Genomic DNA, 18,831 nt, shown 5'->3' with positions numbered 1-18,831 from the left:
CAGTTTTGTTATCCTGCCGATTTCCTTTAAGTGGGGAATTAAGTTGTATGAAAATCCCTGCAGGGACTTTTTCCTCTCTTCCAGGACCCTGAAGCTTCTTTTGGCTCCTCGACTCCTCAGGAAGGATGAAAGAGACGGATCCTGCAAAGCTAGCAAGGATAGAAGGGGGAAGATGGACGGTTGACCTGGTCAGGTTGTCTCCTGCATCCCTCCTCTCAACCTCTGAGTGTTCCCTCCCAGGGACCTCCAAGAGATCAGGTGAGTTCCAGGGGAGGGGAGATGGGGACCTGGATGGATGGAGCCAGAGAGGTATTGGGGCTTCCTCAGTTTGGGGGTGGGGGGAGACAGACAGGCGGATGGAGATGGAGAAGGGGAGCACCTTTCCGGGCTCCTCCACCCACCTGCCTGCCTGCCTGCCTGCCTGCGCCTTTGTCATCTGCAGGCAATTTGAGCTAGGAATATATCACAGCTCCCTGGCCACCGCGATATATTGGCAGCTCAAAATGTCTAAAACCAGTGCTGTGATCTGAATGCCCTACCAATGTCAGACAACTTACCAATCCATCGCGCAGCACTAGAAGCCACGACTCTTTAAAGTAACCTGATCCTGCTTTGCAGATTGAACACAGATGAGGTCTCCGTGTGTTGCCTTTTTGTATAACTTTTATTTGCTTTTAAGAACAAGGATCATAGGACTAATAAATGATACAAATATGTAGACTGAGTCTTCTCATGTCATTTGTACATCTCAAAATAGCAGAGTACATTTGCAGGAATATCGATAACATGGGTAGGCAACCTAAGGCCTGGGGGCTGGATCCGCCCCAATCGCCTTCTCAATCCGGCCCGCGGACGGTCCAGGAATTAGCGTGTTTTTACATGAGTAGAATGTGTCCTTTTATTTAAAATGCATCTCTGGGTTATTTGTGGGGCGTAGGAATTCATTCACTCTCCCCTCCCCAAAAAAAAATATAGTCCCGCCCCCCACAAGGTCTGAGGGACAGTGGACCAACCACCTGCTGAAAAAGTTTGCTGACCACTGATCTATAACATATGGCTCATCATTACTGGGTTCATGAATTGGTTTAAACTGAAACAAAAAAGGGGCAAACAGGAGAGAACAGAGAACATTCAACATCACATAGCCAAATTCCTAGTCAGGAGCTCTTGTGGCCGTTGTGCTTAGATTAAGTGTGTGTCATAGTTATTTTTCCTCTTGTATCACCAATGAAACAATACAGAGTTGGTCTCCTCGTGAACATGGGAGGGGGGGGTTCAAAGTGAAGAAAGTGATCTACATATAAATTTAAATTTAGACCGACCAGATTGAGGTAATTGCTGATGGGGAATGTGCAGGTGAAGATGTTGCTGTTTGTTTCATAGATGAGGCGTGAACGTTGCAGGATCTTGACCAGAGGGCTTTGCATAAGGAAATCAAGGAGGAGAATCATGGGATCATGGACCCTCTTGGTAAAACTCCCTGTTGGATCATAAGATCAATTTTGAGATTCCATACATACCTCTACGTGATGAACCGCCACTATTTGGTGTGTGAATGTTCAGGGAGGCAGGAGAGAATATATTGTTAATTAATATCCTTCCTAACTTGCGCTAGCAAGTTTCTTCACTTAGCAGAGTGCATTCCCCTTTACACAGGAGAAAACTAGTTGCAAATTCGTGTGAGTTTCTTAAGACAACTAGCAATTCAATCTGGCTTGTCTAGATTGAGATATGTTCTAATATTCCTGGTAAGACCCTTTTGAATCCCTGCTAAAAGAATAAAGGCACCACAGTCTTATTCATAAGTAACGAAAAGCAGTTTTACTTATGATCAGGCTGAGCACAGTGTGATCCCTGAAGGCAGGCTTAAGGCTTAAAGTTACAAACATGTACAAACAGGTTTACCCCATATGGGAGATGACCGGAGGGACTGCTATGGCAGCCAGCAGTCCAGTCCAGGTGAGGCAGGAAGCAGGCAGGACAAACAGGGGAGGAAAGAGAAAGGCGGCAGGGTGACTTGGCCTTTTACCACGTCTGGAAAGGTCACGCCCACCCACTAGTCACATGCAAGGAAGGATGCTCCAGGCCAGGAGGAACAGGAAGTTTCGACTGGCTGAACCAAACATTCCCTTGCAAGTCCACTCTAGCAAAACAAGGAATGCTGTACTTGACTGCTCCCAGTGGATTACATCCCACATATGTAATTCTGCGCAGTTGTACGTAGGGCAAATAACCAGTCTGCTTCTGTTAAGGATCAGCGTTTGATTGTTCTGAATTATCTTATTGCGAATGGGGGCGATAGTCTCCACCGTAGAGGGGGTTTGCCAGTCTTTATCTAATTTTTCATTCCGATCTTTCGTTAATTGAGGATTAGGGGGTTGTGATACGCTTGTCACTTTAGGTTGCTGGGTAATGCTCTGTTTTGGGGTCACGGGTTTAGTATTCTTTATATTTGATTCCTTTATTGTGGGATTCTCCAGGAGCTTGAATAACTTAGAAAAATTCAGTTTCTTAGTTCGTGTATAACTCTTAGTCCGCCTTCCCACTTTTATGTTTTTTGACTTCTTCTTATGAAGTAGGTGTATTCATTGGTGGCGATGCTTCTTTTTGGGTGAGGAGTGTGTGACTCGACTGTTGCTAGACATGGGAGTGGCTCTCTTTGGGACCTTCTCTGAAATACTGGGCTCTGTTGGAATTTCGGCCGCTGGAGCAGGGGGGTGTGAGATTGCTCCCTTCCTGATAAGCTCTGTCAGGCTTACTAGCTATCATGTGCTGTAAAACCTTTGAGCTGTTGCTCAAATGAGCCCTGAAAAAGTTTCAAGTTTGACATGGGCTGCGGAATATGGTTTAAAATGCACAGCCCCTTGGCCACAACTGCAGTGCTTCTGCGTCGCTAGGAGTCACAGCATGTGGAAATGCTTGAGATTATGGAGCAATGTGAGCAAGCCTTGAGATTAAGAGTCTCATGCTCTACCGACTGAGCTAGCCGGGCTCTGGGCTGGCAGCAAAGGTAAACAAAATTTTTCAGCTAACTTTTCTTCCTGATAGATGAAAAAACATCATAACTTTCTACCAGGTCTGAACAAAGCATTGGTTGCCAAGTTACGCAGAGGCGCATCCGCCCTCTCATTTCCTGCAGAGAGCGAGGCCCATGCATGTTATGTGCACGGATGTGGTTTACCACAAAAAACTTACAGCATGCTGGCTGATTAGACACAGCAAGGGGAGAAAAAGACTCAAGGATTTTCATCTCTTAAACGCGTGATTTGAACTATTGGCAATCGATGAATCAATTGATAGGCACATTGTGAGTCCAGCACCAATTTGAAGGGTGTGGCTGGAAAGTTTAGAAACTAAAATCGAAGCAGCCATTTCCGCTCATTGGGATGACGAAAGCAGGCTGAGGCGGAATGAATTTAAATACATCACTCTACAGTTCCAGGAAGTTGGTACGCCAGCACCCGCCTCCCCGTGCCCTGTCAGTGGATGGCTTGGGGGATGGGTGCTGAGCAGCAGAGTTGGCGAAGTCTGAGAGGGATATGTAGGTGACAGGCAAGCATCCTTGGGTAAGTTAAAAATTCAACTCTCTTACAAACTCTGCGAGAGTACAGAGTATTGCAATCAGGGTACAACATCTGCTTTGTGAAAGGGTAATGCAATAGACTAGATCGAAGCCAGTGAGCTGTAATGCTCGAGAAGTCCTTTCCTAATTAGATCTACCACATCTTCAATGTGGGAGCATTTTTGGGAGGAGTGGTGGCAAGGTACACCCATTCTATAATGTAGACTGCTCTTTGTGTTTGCGAACCTGTGGTGTGTGTGTGGTGTCTAAGATCGCTAAGTGCAAAGTCTAACAGTGTTTGGTCCATCTACAAAGCGCTGTGCCAATGAGGCATTTAGCTCAGCTAAACATGTGCAATAGCTAGCAGTTATGGAAATACCCTGTGAGGGGCTTTTGCTTCTCTTAGCAACTCAAGCAGAGGCTGCAATTGTGCAGTGAATAATTTATAAAGGTTTGGGGAAACTCTAGTTGGGGCAAGCAGGAGCAGATTCCAGGGGCTATCTGGAACCTCTGTATGCTGAAAGGAAAGTCCTTCTGCCTGCAGGGCAGATGAAGCACTTAATTTCGCCCTGAGATTGGCCATTGGTCCCTCCAAATAAGCTCTTGCATTAGCCACTTTAAAGGCAACGCTGAGACAAAAATCAGACATTGATTTCAAGGTTTGAACGCAACTAAGGAAGAAGTAGGCTTCCCGGGCCTGCCTGGCCATGGGGGGGGGGAGGAATCCAGCTGCCCCCCAAATAATGGGGAAAGGAGGAACAGGAAGAGAATGAAGGAGAAATGAAGGAGAAGCTGGGAGGGGGAGCAGCCAAGAGGGAAACTCAGGGGGGAAACTCCCTCAGGAAACCAGGCGAAGGAGAAGACCAGGCCCAGGGGAATCTGAAAGGGGATTGGCCAGCTGTCCATGGAGAGGCTTCTGATTGGTCCAGCCCCAGTCTGGGGTGGGAAATGGGGTCGGATGGTTCTGGGAGCCCAGTATAAACTGGTTTTCTGGCCGGAAACACAGGGAGAGGATGACAGGTGTCCCTCTTGCTTTGAACTGGCTTAGGGAGTCGGGAGGGAGAGTCCCATGGTGAGGGGCTGCGCCCTGAGCAACATGTGCCCCCTCCCTCCCTGGTTTCCCCTTTCTTGCCTGTGGGGATTTTACACTGGCGGGGGGGGGGGCTTGCCACCCCTTGATCGCGTGGGCGTTTCATTCCTTGCATGGGACACTTCCTCCTCTCTTTTCCTGGGATGAAAAGAGGGGGGGATCTCCTGCCTGGGAAGCCGCCCCCTCCATCCTTCCCCCCCCCTCGCTGAGCTGGGGGGTTTTCCCCCGGGGGTGTCTTGATGGAGCCATCTCTGAGCCCAAGACACCTCCTGCCACTGCGCAGACTTCCGCCTCTTCTCCATCCCAGCCTTTCCTTGGGATCCTGGAGCCTCTCTTTGGGGGGAGAGCCAAGGTAACCCCCCCCATGGCCACCCCCGCCTCCCTTGGTGTTAGTCTGCTTCGATGTGGGCTCCTTGGGGCAGAGGCCTTGGCACAGAGGGAGGGAAGGGGGGCAGCCCCTAGAGCGCAGGGGCGGAAGCAGGAAGTCTGCGCGCATGGAGAGGCGGGCTCGGTGCCCTCGGTTTCCCAAGGGTTAAAAGGAGCCGAGCTGGATTCCTAGAGAGGACAGGAAGTGAAGGTCTGGAGAGGGAGGGGAGGATTTGGTGCCCTCGGCTTCCCAAGGGTTAAAAGGAGCCGAGCTGGATTCCTAGAGAGGACAGGAAGTGAAGGTAGAGTTGCACCTTTGGGTGGGCAAAATACAGGTGGGGGGGCGGGGTGTAATTGGGGGGCAACAGATTCCTTGACCTCTTGGTGACCCCCTGGACCAGAGCACGCCAGGCACTCCTGTCTTCCGCTGCCTCCCGCAGTTTGGTCAAACTCATGCTGGTAGCTTCCAGAACACTGTCCCACCATCTCATCCTCTGTCGTCCCCTTCTCCTTGCGCCCCCCATTTCTCCCAACATCAGGGTCTTTTCCAGGGATTCTTCTCTTCTCATGAGGTGGCCAAAGTCTTGGAGCCTCAGTTTCATGATCTGTCCTTCCAGGGAGCACTCAGGGCTGATTTCCTTCACAATAGATCGGTTGGATCTTCTTGCAGTCCATGAGACTCTGCACCATAATTCAAATACAATGTAATGCAACCCATTACAATGATCCAATGGAAGCTCACAGTCACTGCAAACATTCCAGCAACAATATTGACAGGAAATCCTCCTTACCTGCTGGATTTCTGCCTGCCAGAATGATGTAGAAACCCACCTCAAGAAGGGGGGGATGCTGGGAGAGAGAGCAACAAAGCCTGCTTCTCTTCCTCACAGATTGGCATAACCCCAGGGCACCGAGGTCCCTTTGGTTCCCCCATGAAATATTTGAGCCCCCCCCCATTAACGGGCATTGCCATTCAACTGGTGTGTGCACGCTGCATCTTGTGATCAGTTTTGCAGGGTGGGGCTTACTTGGGTCCATGGGCGTCCGATGGGCAGAATTAAATCCTTAATTGACTGAGATTCTGCCCCTTAACATAAATCCTGGCTATGCCCGATGCCTGCTCCCTCCTAATATTTTATTCAAGTTGGCACCCCTGATTGACTGTAGCTGTTCACTGCTGCTATTATTATTGTTGTTATTGTTGTTAAATTTGTATCCTGCCCTTCATCCAAAGTTTACAGGGCGATTCACAACATAAACATGCAAAATTAGAACACCAAATGCATAATGAAACAAAGACAAAGGCAAACCAATGATCTCTCCTCCCACAAACATATTGAAAAGGCCATAGAATGCTAACCAGCCAAAGGCCCAGTTATAGAAAAAGGTTTTTGCCTCCTGGCACCTCAAGATGTCAGGAAGGTGCCAGGCGAGCCTCCCTTGGGAGACCTTCCCCCGAATGGGGAGCCACTGCAGAAAAGCTTCATTTGTGTGTTGCCGCCACCCAGACCTCTCGTGGAGAAGGCACGCAAAGAAGAGGCTGGATGGCCATCAGTCAGAGATGGTCTAGTTGAGACTGCTGCATTGTCCCAGGGGGTTGGCTAGATGACCCTCAGGGGTCCCTCCCTACTCTACAACTCTCTGGCGCAGGTGTGTGAAGATTTTTAGGTACAAGTTGGATGCAGGGGGTGCATAGGATTCTAGCCCATCTTATGCACCGTTGGCTCAGGAATAAGTCCCGAGTCTCATGATGAGACTCCCAGGCTGTGCAGTCCTGCTTTTTAAATAAATGTTTTCCTTTTCAGATAATACAGAGCATGGTGAAATCCCAATATATCGTGCCTTTGCTAGACTCTTTTCAGGCACCTGCTAAAAGCATTCTTGTTTAGGCAAGCTTACTCAGATGCTTGGGAAGCTGAAGGAATTTTTTTTTTTTTATAAATGTTTATTAAGATTTTTTAAATACAAATGCAAAAATAATCAACAATATAGCATATATCATCACATATTTTCAAAACCTCTTTGGACTCCCTCACATCTCCCGCTCCCACTTACGTCGTCTTAAATTTTAACCAGCAAATTATCATCTTATTTAAATTCTTAGGTCCCATTCTTTTAAACATAATCTAATCGTTCTCCAAATGATTTATATTTTCCTCGATCTACTTATCATCCTAATTCCATCTAATTTAGTGGTGGTCAATTATTTATGATCTAGCATCCTTCTTAACATTCAACCAAATTACAATACTTTTTAAAATAAATCTTAAATTTCTTCCAGTCTTCTTCAACCTTCTCTTCTCCCAGATCTCGGATTCTGCCAGTCATCTCGGCTAGTTCCATATAGTCTATCAGCTGCATCTGCCACTCTTCCAGTGTGGGTGGATCTTGGGTTTTCCAGTGCTTAGCGATAAGTATCCTTGCTGCTGTTGTTGCATACATAAAAAATGTTCGGTCCTTCTTTAACACCTTCTGGTCGACAATACCCAAAAGGAAGGCCTCTGGTTTCTTAGTGAAGGTATACTTAAATACCTTTTCTAGCTCATTATATATCAATTCCCAGAAAGCCTTCACTCTAGGGCAAGTCCACCAGAGGTGAAAGAATGTTCCTTCATTTTCTTTACATTTCCAACATTTGTTATCAGACAAATGGTATATTTTGGCAAGTTTAACTGGGGTCATGTACCATCTATATATCATTTTCATTACATTTTCCTTCAAAGCATTACATGCAGTGAAGTTCAACCCAATGGTCCACAACCTTTCCCAGTCCTCAAACATAATGTTGTGCCCAATGTCCTGTGCCCACTTTATCATAGCCGATTTAACCATTTCATCTTGTGTATTCCATTTTAACAGCAGGTTGTACATTCTTGAAAGTATCTTAGTCTTAGGTTCCAACAGTTCTGTTTCCAATTTCGATTTCTCCACCCGGAACCCTAACTTTTTGTCATTTTTAAAAACTTCATTAATCTGAGCATAGTGTAACCAGTCTCGCACTTTGTCCTTAATTTTCTCCAAACTCTGGAATTTCCAATTGTCTCTGAAGGAATTTTAATCTGTTTTAATAGTTTAGCTTTTGTATGTTTTAAAGTAGGGTTGTTAATTTTTCTTGATTTTACTGCTGTGATTTATTGTTTTGTTTTATGTTTTGGTAAACAGTTTTGCAGGTTTCTAAAAATAAAATTTATTAAATAAACAATAAATATAAATAAAATAACAGAATCCAAAACACAACCCATCCTGTAGATTTAAGTATCTGTCCCCAGTGGCCCACTTGTTATCAGAGGCCCAGAATCCACATTCCTTTGTAAGAAAATATGAAATAATGTCAAAACAAAATCAATGGGGGGGGGGGAGGACAGGAAATTTTCCGCACCGGCTGTGGGTTTTGATAAAAAAGAAATGGAAATTGGTGCAGTCTCAAAAGAGGCTAGTTCTTTCAAGCTACCCTCAGCCTTTGGGAATCTTGTCACAAGAGGAGTGTAAAGCTCACCTCCGGAGTTTATAAAGGGTATACATGCCTGCTGTTCTTAAGAACACTACAGATTTAGGACATGTGGAAGATCTATACTTTGATGGCTTCCATGCCAGGGTGGGGGCCACATTTTGAGACTGGAGACTTGCGAAAATCGTGTATAAACACAGACAATACCTAAGGAGGAGTGGTGTATTCCTCTCATATTTCAGAAACGTGGCGTCACCAGCTCCTCTGCTTCCACATACAGATTTGGTCCCCAGGCAACCCCTGACAGAGGCAAATAGGGCCACAACATCTACCTGGCTTGCAGTGAGAGAGCTCAAAGAGTGTGAACTGGGCTCTCCATTCAAAGCACCTAGCATGGGGGCACCCACATGTAATAGCTACTCGTCAATTTCTGCCCATGCTCTGGGGTTGCAGTTTTCAGGATTGGGGACAGGATGGTGACTGGTTTTGGCACCAAGTTCTGTCCATAAGCCCCACTGAGTTGAATGGGATCTGCTCTCTGGTCACTACTCTGCAGGCCATGCAGGTGAAATTGGAACCACTGGAGATGTTTAGGAAAAGGGCTTCTGTTGGGAAGGGACTGCCCCATTTGTGCTTCTCCAGGGGCAGGAGAATATCTAGGGCAGGAGAATCCCTGCAGGGCCTCTGAGGTTCCCTTTGCTTCTTCCTCTCTCCCAGGCTCCTCAACTCATCAGGAAGGATGAAAGGGACGGATCCTGCAAAGCTAGCGAGGATGGAAGGGGGAAGATGGACGGTTGATCTGGTCAGGTTGTCTCCCGCATCCCTCCCCACAACCTCTGAGCGTTCCCTTGAGAGATCTGGTGACGTGGATGGATGGAGCTGGAGAGGTATTGGGGCTTGCTCAGCTTGGGGGTGGGGGGAGGCAGGAAGGCGGATGGAGATGGAGATGGAGAAGGGGAGCACCTTTTCAGGCTCCTCCACCTGCCTGCCTGAACCTCCACTGTTTGGAGGGAGACCAACAGCATCTGGGATTCTATTTTATTTTTTTTAAGATATTTTTTATTAACAATTTTTTGTTTAAATCACAATGTCAATAAAACAATACAATATCACATCTCTTAACATAGATCTTTTCACTTCTTTGGACTCCCTCGCATCTCCCGCTCCTGCATTCCTGGTTAAATTTTATTCAGCAAATTTATCCCCTTATTTTTAGTCTTCATATCTAATTTTCCAATATTATATCTCTAATTTTGACTATCATTTTATTCAAATCTTAAAAAGTTTAGATATAACCAACGTATTCCAAAATTTTTATCATTTCTTAAATTTATCTTATCTTCATAATTCACTTCCTTGAACTCAATGGTGCCAAGTTATTTATACTCTAGCATCCTTCTTAACATTCATACAATTTACAATATTTTTGTAAATAAATCTTGAATTTCTTCCAATCTTCTTCCACCGTCTCTTCTCCCAGGTCTCGGATTCTGCCAGTCATCTCAGCCAGTTCCATGTAGTCTATCAGTTGCATCTGCCACTCTTCCAGTGTGGGTAGATCTTGTGTTTTCCAGTGCCTAGCGACTAGTATCCGTGCTGCTGTTGTTGCATACATAAAAAATGTTCGATCCTTCTTTAACACATTCTGGCGGACAATACCCAAAAGAAAGGCCTCTGGTTTCTTAGGGAAGGTATACTTAAATACCTTTTTCAACTCATTATATATCATTTCCCAGAAAGCCTTCACTCTAGGGCAAGTCCACCAGAGGTGAAAGAATGTTCCCTCATTTTCCTTACACTTCCAACATTTGTTATCAGACAAGTGGTATATTTTTGCAAGTTTAACTGGGGTCAAATACCATCTGTATATCATTTTCATAACATTTTCTTTCAAAGCATTACATACAGTAAACTTCAGCCCAGTAATCCACAACCTCTCCCAGTCTTCAAACATAATGTTATATCCAATGTCCTGTGCCCACTTTATCATAGCCGATTTAACCGTTTCATCTTGTGTATTCCACTTCAGCAGCAAGTTATACATTTTTGAAAGTACCTTAGTCTTAGGCTCTAACAATTCCGTTTCTAGCTTCGATTTTTCCACCTGGAATCCTAACTTTTTATCAAGTTTAAAAACTTCTTTAATCTGAGCATAATGTAGCCAGTCTCGCACTTTGTCTTTCATTTTCTCCTGACTCTGCAATTTCCAATTATCTCCATCTTTTTCTAATATTTCCCAATACTTCGGCCATTTGGCCTCCATATTGAGTCTTTTCCGGGCCTTAGCTTCCAATGGTGAAAGCCACCTTGGAGTTTTATTTTCCAATAAGTCTTTGTATTTTATCCAGACATTAAACACTGCTTTTCTGACAATATGGTTCTTGAAAGTCTTATTGATCTTAACCTTTTCATACCATAAATATGTATGCCACCCAAAAGCATTGTTAAAACCTTCCAAATCTAGTACATCAGTGTCCTCGAGAAGTAGCCAATCTTTTAGCCAGCAGAAAGCTGCGGCCTCATAATACAACTTTAAGTCTGGCAGGGCAAAGCCCCCTCTTTCTTTTGCATCAGTCAATATCTTAAACTTAATTCTGAGCTTTTTGCCCTGCCAGACAAATTTAGAGATGTCTCTCTGCCACTTCCGAAAGCACTCTGTTTTGTCCACAACCTGTAAAGTTTGAAACAAAAACAACATTTTTGGCAATACATTCATCTTAATAGCAGCAATTCGGCCTAACAAGGAAAGTTTCAGTCTTGTCCAACTTTCTAAATCTCTCTTAATTTCTGACCAACATTTCTCATAGTTGTCCTTAAATAAACTCAAATTTTTGGCTGTTATATTTACCCCTAGGTATTTTACTTTTTTAACCACATTTAACTCTGTCTCTTTCTGAAACCTTTCTGACTTACAGCGTCTGGGATTCTAACATCCCCACTGTGAACCCAGAATGGAAGGATATCAACTCTTTCCTCTGTGAATGTTCTCCACCTAGTCATGCCTTTTTAAACAAAAACCAGACTTGTCTGAACCTCCAGGCCTTCTTCAATATTGGCTTCAGAGCTTTTAGGGAAGTTGAAATAACTTCTGTGAGGTCTGTTGTTTTGGCTTCTGGCTGCATTAGACTGACCTCGGAGATGGAGTGGATTCCAGGATTGAGCCAAACAAAATATATCCCAGATTAAAGCCAAACAATATGTCAGTTAATACCAATAAACAAAGACAGTGAAAACTATAGTAAGGCCTGACACATAACTCTCTCCAGTTCTTCCTCTGTCACAAGCATTTATAAACTTTGTTCAATAACGGATGTGAACCATGTCGCCTTCGCTCTGAGTGGGGTTTGGGTCCAGGACAGCGATGCAGAGTTTGCATGACTTACATTTACATGGCAGTGCATTGCTGGGGGTGTGTGTGTCAGGATTTGATACTTCTGTGTCATATGCGCCCCTGTCACAGTATGCTGGCAGTGTGGTCCCACCGGTTTCAAGACAGTCAGGTGCCCCGCAGGGGTGCAGAAATGCTGGGGGGGGGGTCAAAGATGCCACACATCGACAGTGACATTAAGTTAGACTCCAGGGATGTCTGCTTGAGGCTGAAACAGCACTCTCAAGTCTCGCAGTGGGGGGGGGGGGGACTTTGTTCAATAATCTGGAGCGCTATTTCTTTCCGAGCCTCTAATTAGCTTCTCTCTTCATTGCAGATGGTGAAGAACTGGAAGGGAAGAACAAGGGGGACCAGAACAGAATCCACATAGCAGAGAAGTCATATAAATATTCAGAGTGTGGAGAGAACATCCGTCAGAGCTCCCAGTCCACTTCCCATCAAAGAAAGAGCTTCGTTAGGAGGGATAGCTTCACTTCACACAAAAGACCACAGAGTAGGGAGAAATTGTATCAGTGCAGAGAATGTGGAAAGAGTTTCACTCGGAAGGGCAGTCTCACTTCCCATCATAGAATTCATACAGGAGAGAAACCCTATAACTGCATGGAATGTGGAAAGAGCTTTAGTTACAGCCACCAACTCACTTCCCATCAAAGAATTCATACAGGGGAGAAACCCTATCATTGCTTGCAGTGTGGAAAGAGCTTCAGTCGGAAGGATCATCTCACTTCCCATCAAAGAATTCATACGGGGGAGAAACCCTATCAGTGCTTCGAATGTGGAAAGAGCTTCAGAAAAAGTTCCCATCTCAGCTCTCATCAAAGAATTCATACAGGGGAGAAACCCTATCAGTGCTTCGAATGTGGAAAGAGCTTCAAGGAGGGGGCAACGCTCTCTTCCCATCAAAGAATTCATACTGGAGAGAAACCTTATAAGTGCACAGAATGTGCAAAAAGCTTCAGCCAGAAGGGTAGTCTCACTTTACATCAAAGGATTCATACAGGGGAGAAAACATATCAGTGTTTGGAATGTGGAAAGAGCTTCCGGAAGGAGATTAAGCTCACAAGCCATCAAAGAATTCATAGAGGGGAGAAACCTTTTCAATGCCATGAGTGTGGAAAGAGCTTTCGTATCCGGCTGAGTCTCACATTCCATCAAAGAATTCATACAGGGGAGAAACCCTATCAGTGCTTAGAATGTGGAAAGAGCTTTAGTCAAAGTGCACATCTCACTTCCCATCAAAGAATTCATACAGGGGAAAAACCCTATCAGTGCTTCGAATGTGGAAAGAGCTTCAGTCTCAGCCATAGTCTTACTTCCCATCAAAGAATTCATACAGGTGAGAAACCCTATCAGTGCCTGGAATGTGGAAAGAGCTTCAGGGATAGGTCAAAGCTCTCTTCCCATCAAAGAATTCATACAGGGGAGAAACCTTTTCAATGCCACGAGTGTGAAAAGAGCTTTCGTCACAGTTCCAGTCTCACTTCCCATCTTAGAATTCATACTGGGAAGAAACCCTATCAGTGCTTGGAATGTGGGATGAGGTTCAATCGGAAGGATAGTCTCACTTCCCATCAAAGAACTCATACAGGGGAGAAACCTTTTCAATGCCACGAGTGTGAAAAGAGCTTTTCTCAGAGTTCCAATCTCACTTGCCATCAAAGAATTCATACAGGGCAGAAACCATATCAGTGCTTGGAATGTGGAAAGAGCTTTCGTCAGAGAGGTGATCTCACTTCCCATCAAAGAATTCATACAGGGGAGAAACCCTTTCAGTGCCTGGAATGTGGGAAAAGCTTCAGTCTCAGTCACAGTCTCACTTCACATCAAAGAATTCATACAGGGGAGAAACCATATCCATGCCTGGAATGTGGGAAGAGCTTCAGTCACACGAACAATCTCATTTCCCATCAAAGAATTCATGCAGAGGGAAGACCCAAAAAGAAAAGTAATAAAGCAAAAATTATTAAACAACCCGTACCAAACACAGTTGAATGGGAAAGAGAAAGGGACGGGGGAGAATAACTAAAAATACCCTTTATCACATTTGTATCATATAACAAGAGAATGGGAAACACCAAAGATCTGTTCAAGAAAATTGGAGATATGATAGGAACATTTCGGGCAAAAATTACCATAATAAAGGACAAAAGTGGTCAGGAGTTACAGTGAGTATTTGATCCCCTACTAAATTTGCCTGTTTGCCCTCTGACAAAGATATAAGCCATCCTTAATTTTAATGGTATGTTTATTTGTAGCTGTGAGACAGAATAACAACAAGAAAACCCCCAGAAACCCAGAAGACAAAAGTCAGAGATTGATGTGCTGTGCATTATAATGAGTGAAATAAGTATTTGATCCCTTTGCAAAAGATGACTTAGTACATGGTGGCAAAACCCTTGTTGGCAATTACAGAGGTCAGACGTTTCTGTGGCCACCAGGTTTGCACACATCTCAGGAGGTATTTTGTCCCACTCCTCTTTGCAGATCCTCTCCAACTCAGTAAGATTTCAAGGCTGATGTGTAGCTACTCGAACCTTCAGCTCCCTCCACAGATTTTTGATGGGATTAAGCTCTGGAGACTGGCTAGGCCACTCCAGGACCTTAATGTGCTTCTTCTTGAGCCATTCCTTTGTTGCCTTGGGCGTGTGTTTTGGGTCATTTTCATGCTGGAATACCTATCCTCAACCCATTTTCAATGCCCTGGTAAGATTGATTGCTTCTGTCAACAGGTGTCTTTTGCACAGGTACTGTAACGACCTGGGATAACAGGTAAGACTTCTCCCTTACACCAGGTGCTTCTAATCTCAGTTTATTACATACAGTGAAGATACCAGGTAGATTTGACATCTGGCTGCTTGATAGGGGATCAAATACTTATTTCACTCATTATAATGCACATCCATCTCTGACTTTTGTCTTCTGGGATTCTGGGGATTTTCCTGTTGTTATTCTGTCTCTCACAGCTACAATAAACCTACCGTTAAAATTATGGACTGGTCATTTCTTCGTCAGAGGGCAGCGATGGATAATTTTGGGAATATATGCTCCCAATGAAAGGACATCTGAACTTTATAAAGGGGATATAAACTTTATAGGGAATATAATGTTAATGGGAGATCTAAATGGGGCCGTTTCATTAGGTTGGGCAGGATAATATAGAAATTGGACACAAAAGGAAGGGGAAATGCCTAATTCCTTTTTGTACATGACAACAAATTAGTGGACTTATGGAGACAAACATCCATTAGACAAGGAATATACATTTTATTATAATGCTTAAAGCTTCCGGGTGGGGGCTAAGCTCACTAGCCATCAAAGAATTCATACAGGGGAGAAATCTTTTCAATGCCACGAGTGTGAAAAGAGCTTTTCTCAGAGTTCCAGTCTCACTTCCCATCAAAGAATTCATACAGGGAAGAAACCCTATCAGTGTTTGGAATGTGGGATGAGGTTCAATCGGAAGGATAGTCTCACTTCCCATCCAAGAACTCATACAGGTCAGAAACCATATCACTGCTTTGAATGTATTTTCCAGTATTTTCTGGTTTCTGTCCTCAAGACTTGAGCCATGACATTTTACCCCTCTGCCAGAAGAGCATCTTTAGCTCCCTAGTTTCTGTGGCAACACTTTTTGGGATATGGTTCTTTGCAGGCACAAATGAATTCAATAAAGGCCTATCTTTCCACTTGGAGACTTCCTCCTTTTCTTTTGGTTTTCTGCGGGTAACCTCCAGTCTAGGATTCTCTTTTTGAATTTCTCCAACATACACATGACTCAATTAAATAAATAAATAAATATGAAAATGATTTATAATGAGACTGAAACACTAAAATTTTTGGTAAGAACAACTCTTTAAAACATTCAAAAAATGAATCCGCGACAAATTTTAAAGCATATTTTTTTCATACTGTGAAGTTCATTTTACAGGTGGTTTGGGGGGGGCATTATTCCAAAGCAGAACCCATCTTTTTCACAGGATCCTTATGAAATTTGGGGATGTCTGCATGTGATCCCATCTCCACAGCTCACATATAAACACCACAGAGAAGGTGGCCGGAGCCTGAAAGGCGAAAGCATCGGCCTCAAATGCAGGCCTCAGGGATGCTTCCCCTCCATGGAGACCTGGGACCCCTTCTCCTTCGGAAGGGACCTCCGAGAAGGTGGCCAGGGCAGATCAGTCCCTGGACCTTGGAGGCAATTCCTAGACTATTCTGGAAAGATGTGTGATGGAAATGACCGGGGGGGGGGGCACATCGTTAAAATTGTTAAATGTTACAAATATTCTGCTGAATTTATCCTTTCAATTTGTCAGCTCAGGGAAGATACTTAGCTTTAAAAATATAAAATTCCCTCCTTTGCCAGTTTCCTCCATTCCATTGCCCTTGGAAAAAGGACTCTTTCCCCTGCCACCTCTCCAAGTGTCAAGTCATCTATACACACCTCCTACCCCAGGAAATGCCCAGAGGTGACAATTGCTGGGCTCATTGTTCTCCAAGGGAAGCCAGATCTCATCACCGGACTTGGCTCAGGCTCCAGGCATGCAAAGGAAGTTCTGTTGTACTTTTGGGTGGTGGGTACTTAAGACATGTTTGCCTATGCTAATCTTATACTTGGGTGTTGTCCTCACACATTTGCCTATGCTAATCTTGTGTAACCCTCCCCTTTCTGACATTTTAGCGATGTAGCAATGATGTATTGATGATTCTGTGCAATGTATTGATGATCTCCCCTCCCGCCGCAAAAGGCAATCAGGCCGTGTTTGCGGCCTAGCCGGGCCTGCGACGTCCTCCCGGGTCAGCAGGGGCCCCGGGCCAGCGGTAAGCGATGCCTCCCCCGCCGCCGCAAAAGGCGAGCAGGCCGCACTAGAAGCCCCGCTGGGGCTCAGGCCAACAGCCTTAGGAAAGGGAACTGATGCAGGCTCTGGTTGCTCCCCAGGGCCCTGCAGGGGATTCAGGCTGGGGGGGGGGCTGTCTGTTCCTCTGGCCATTGCAGCCCCCAAGAAGCCTTGTAAGAAAGGCAGGAGACCCTCAGCAGAAAACAGCCAAGCTTGTTTCTTCTCCAAAACGCCTTCCTCTTCTGAGGCCGCTTGCCTGGCCTCTTCCAATGGAGAGGCCTCCTCTGTTGGGCAAACATGGCGAGGAAAGAGGCCGCCCTGTGGAGGCAATGCCACCATGGCAGGAAGGCGGCTGAGGAGACCCCGTGAGTGCTGGCACCCAAAGGTGCCACCCTCCTTCAGCCAGGAGGAGAAACCCAGAGTGTGGGACCCATGTGGCCCACGGGGGAGCCATGGCATCTCTGGGAGCAGCTGGGACCTCCAGAAGATACAACATGGTGTTCCTGCCTATTTCAGAAAAGGGCGGGAGATGCCATATCCTGGCCCTGCCGCCCCTGTGGGCTCCTCCTGGGCCTGCCTGGCCATGGGGTGGGGGGAACCCAGCTGACCCCCAAAACAATGGGGGAAAGAGGAACAGGAAGAGAATGAAGGAGAAATGAAGGAGAAGCTGGGAAGGGGAGCAGCCAAGAGGAAAATTCAGGAGGAAAACACCCTCAGGAAAGTGGGCAAAGAAAGCAGATTGGCCAGCTGTCCAAAGCAGATGCTTCTGATTGGTCCAGCCCCGCTCTGGGGTGGGAAATGGGGTCAGATGATTCTGGGAGCCCAGTATAAACTGGTTTTCTGGCTGGAAACACAGGGAAAGGATGGCAGGTGTCCCTCTTGTTTTTAACTGGCGTTGGGAGAGTCCCATGGTGAGGGGCTGCCCCCTGAGCAACATGCACCCCTCCCTCTCCCCACCTTCCTGGGCTTCCCCATTCCTGCCTGTGGGACTTTTATTGGGGGGGGGCTGTTAGACAAAAACTGTCCAGGGGCTCTTTCCCAGAGGGATTCAGATGTCTCTGTGAAAGGAGTCACAGTACTGCACGGGTAAAGACCCCCCCCCCAGCTCATGCTGGAAAGAGGGAGTGCGCATTCCAGTTCACATCACAGATAATTTTTAACCGTCCAAATATCCCTCCTCCAATTCCTATTAGTTAAGAAATTGCACTTTACAGGCTTCCCGCAAGGCCTTCTTCATTTTTGCTCCTTAATATGTTCTCCCACCTGTTACATACATTACCTGGTCATTCAAATTAGCCATTTCTCCCACAGAGGTGTGTTCTATACTATTCATGAAGCGTTTGAGCATGGGCACTCATTCTTCAGCTACCACCTGCTATTTCTCCTTGTTATATCGAGTCACCTCTCAACTGTAAATCTGTCCCTCTTTCAAGGCAAACCACCGACTTCTGACACGTTCTTCCTTTAGTTGTAACACCAGCAAGGAAAGGAGCCTCTGAGGGAGTATTCTCACTTGTCGTGTCCAACATCTGCTTTGTCTCATCCGTAGTGTCTCCAGCAACTCAGGTTGTCAAGGTCAACCATTCCCCGAAGGGACCCCCTTCTTTTGGGTGTCGGTTGAAACCTTTTGCAAGCAGAGGTTGAAACAGAACCTCAGTCTTTGAAGGCAGGCACGGTCGCTTCTTTTCTCCAACGCCTTCCACCATGAGAGGAACGCAGTGGGGTTGTGAGGGGGGGAGAGAGACGAGAGACCCCCCTGCCGCCCCTTTGTCTGAGAGCCCTCCTTTCTGCTCCCCTCACAAGAGGGTCCCCCTTTTTTCTCTCCGTGTCTGAGGGACAAGAGAGGAGGAGCCCCTCCCCCCGCTGCTTCCTCCCCTCAGCGGCTCTGAGGGAAACGACTTTTCCCGCCTTTTCCCAACTTCCCGCCTGAGCCTCGCCTCAGTTTTAGGCGCCAAGGAGGCCGGTTCCTGGCAGACCAGGCTGCAGTATCCCTGGGCTCCCTCGTTTATCGGGGGATTTCTTCTAATTCGCCCCCATTTCTCTTCATATCTCTCGCTTTTCAAGCTTCTCTCTCTCTAGAAAGGCTGTATAAACAACCCCTTCACCACTGCCTGCATCCCTCACAGCATTTAAAAGTCCGAT

The 18,831-nt window shown here is 45.8% G+C and overlaps 1 protein-coding gene across 2 annotated transcripts in view; it reads left to right on the top strand.

Annotated features, from left to right (window-relative positions):
- Window positions 1–18,831, top strand: part of LOC307199136 (uncharacterized protein) — a 32,872-nt gene continuing 14,041 nt past the window's right edge. Inside the window, exons 1-2 of one of the 2 annotated variants that reach the window (XM_079946807.1) lie at window positions 1–258; window positions 12,171–15,351. In XM_079946807.1, coding sequence (XP_079802933.1) covers window positions 126–258; window positions 12,171–13,876 — 1,839 coding nt within the window. In that variant the 5' untranslated portion in view covers window positions 1–125 and the 3' untranslated portion in view covers window positions 13,877–15,351. Of the gene's footprint in view, window positions 259–9,034; window positions 9,354–12,170; window positions 15,352–18,831 lie in introns of those variants that run through there. The other variant, XM_079946806.1, reaches the window with a different exon arrangement.

This window comes from Podarcis cretensis, assembly GCF_951804945.1.
Source record: "Podarcis cretensis genome assembly, chromosome: 12".
NCBI lineage: Eukaryota > Metazoa > Chordata > Lepidosauria > Squamata > Lacertidae > Podarcis > Podarcis cretensis.
Note: the sequence above shows the minus strand (reverse complement) of the source record. Positions and strands in the feature narration are given on the sequence as shown.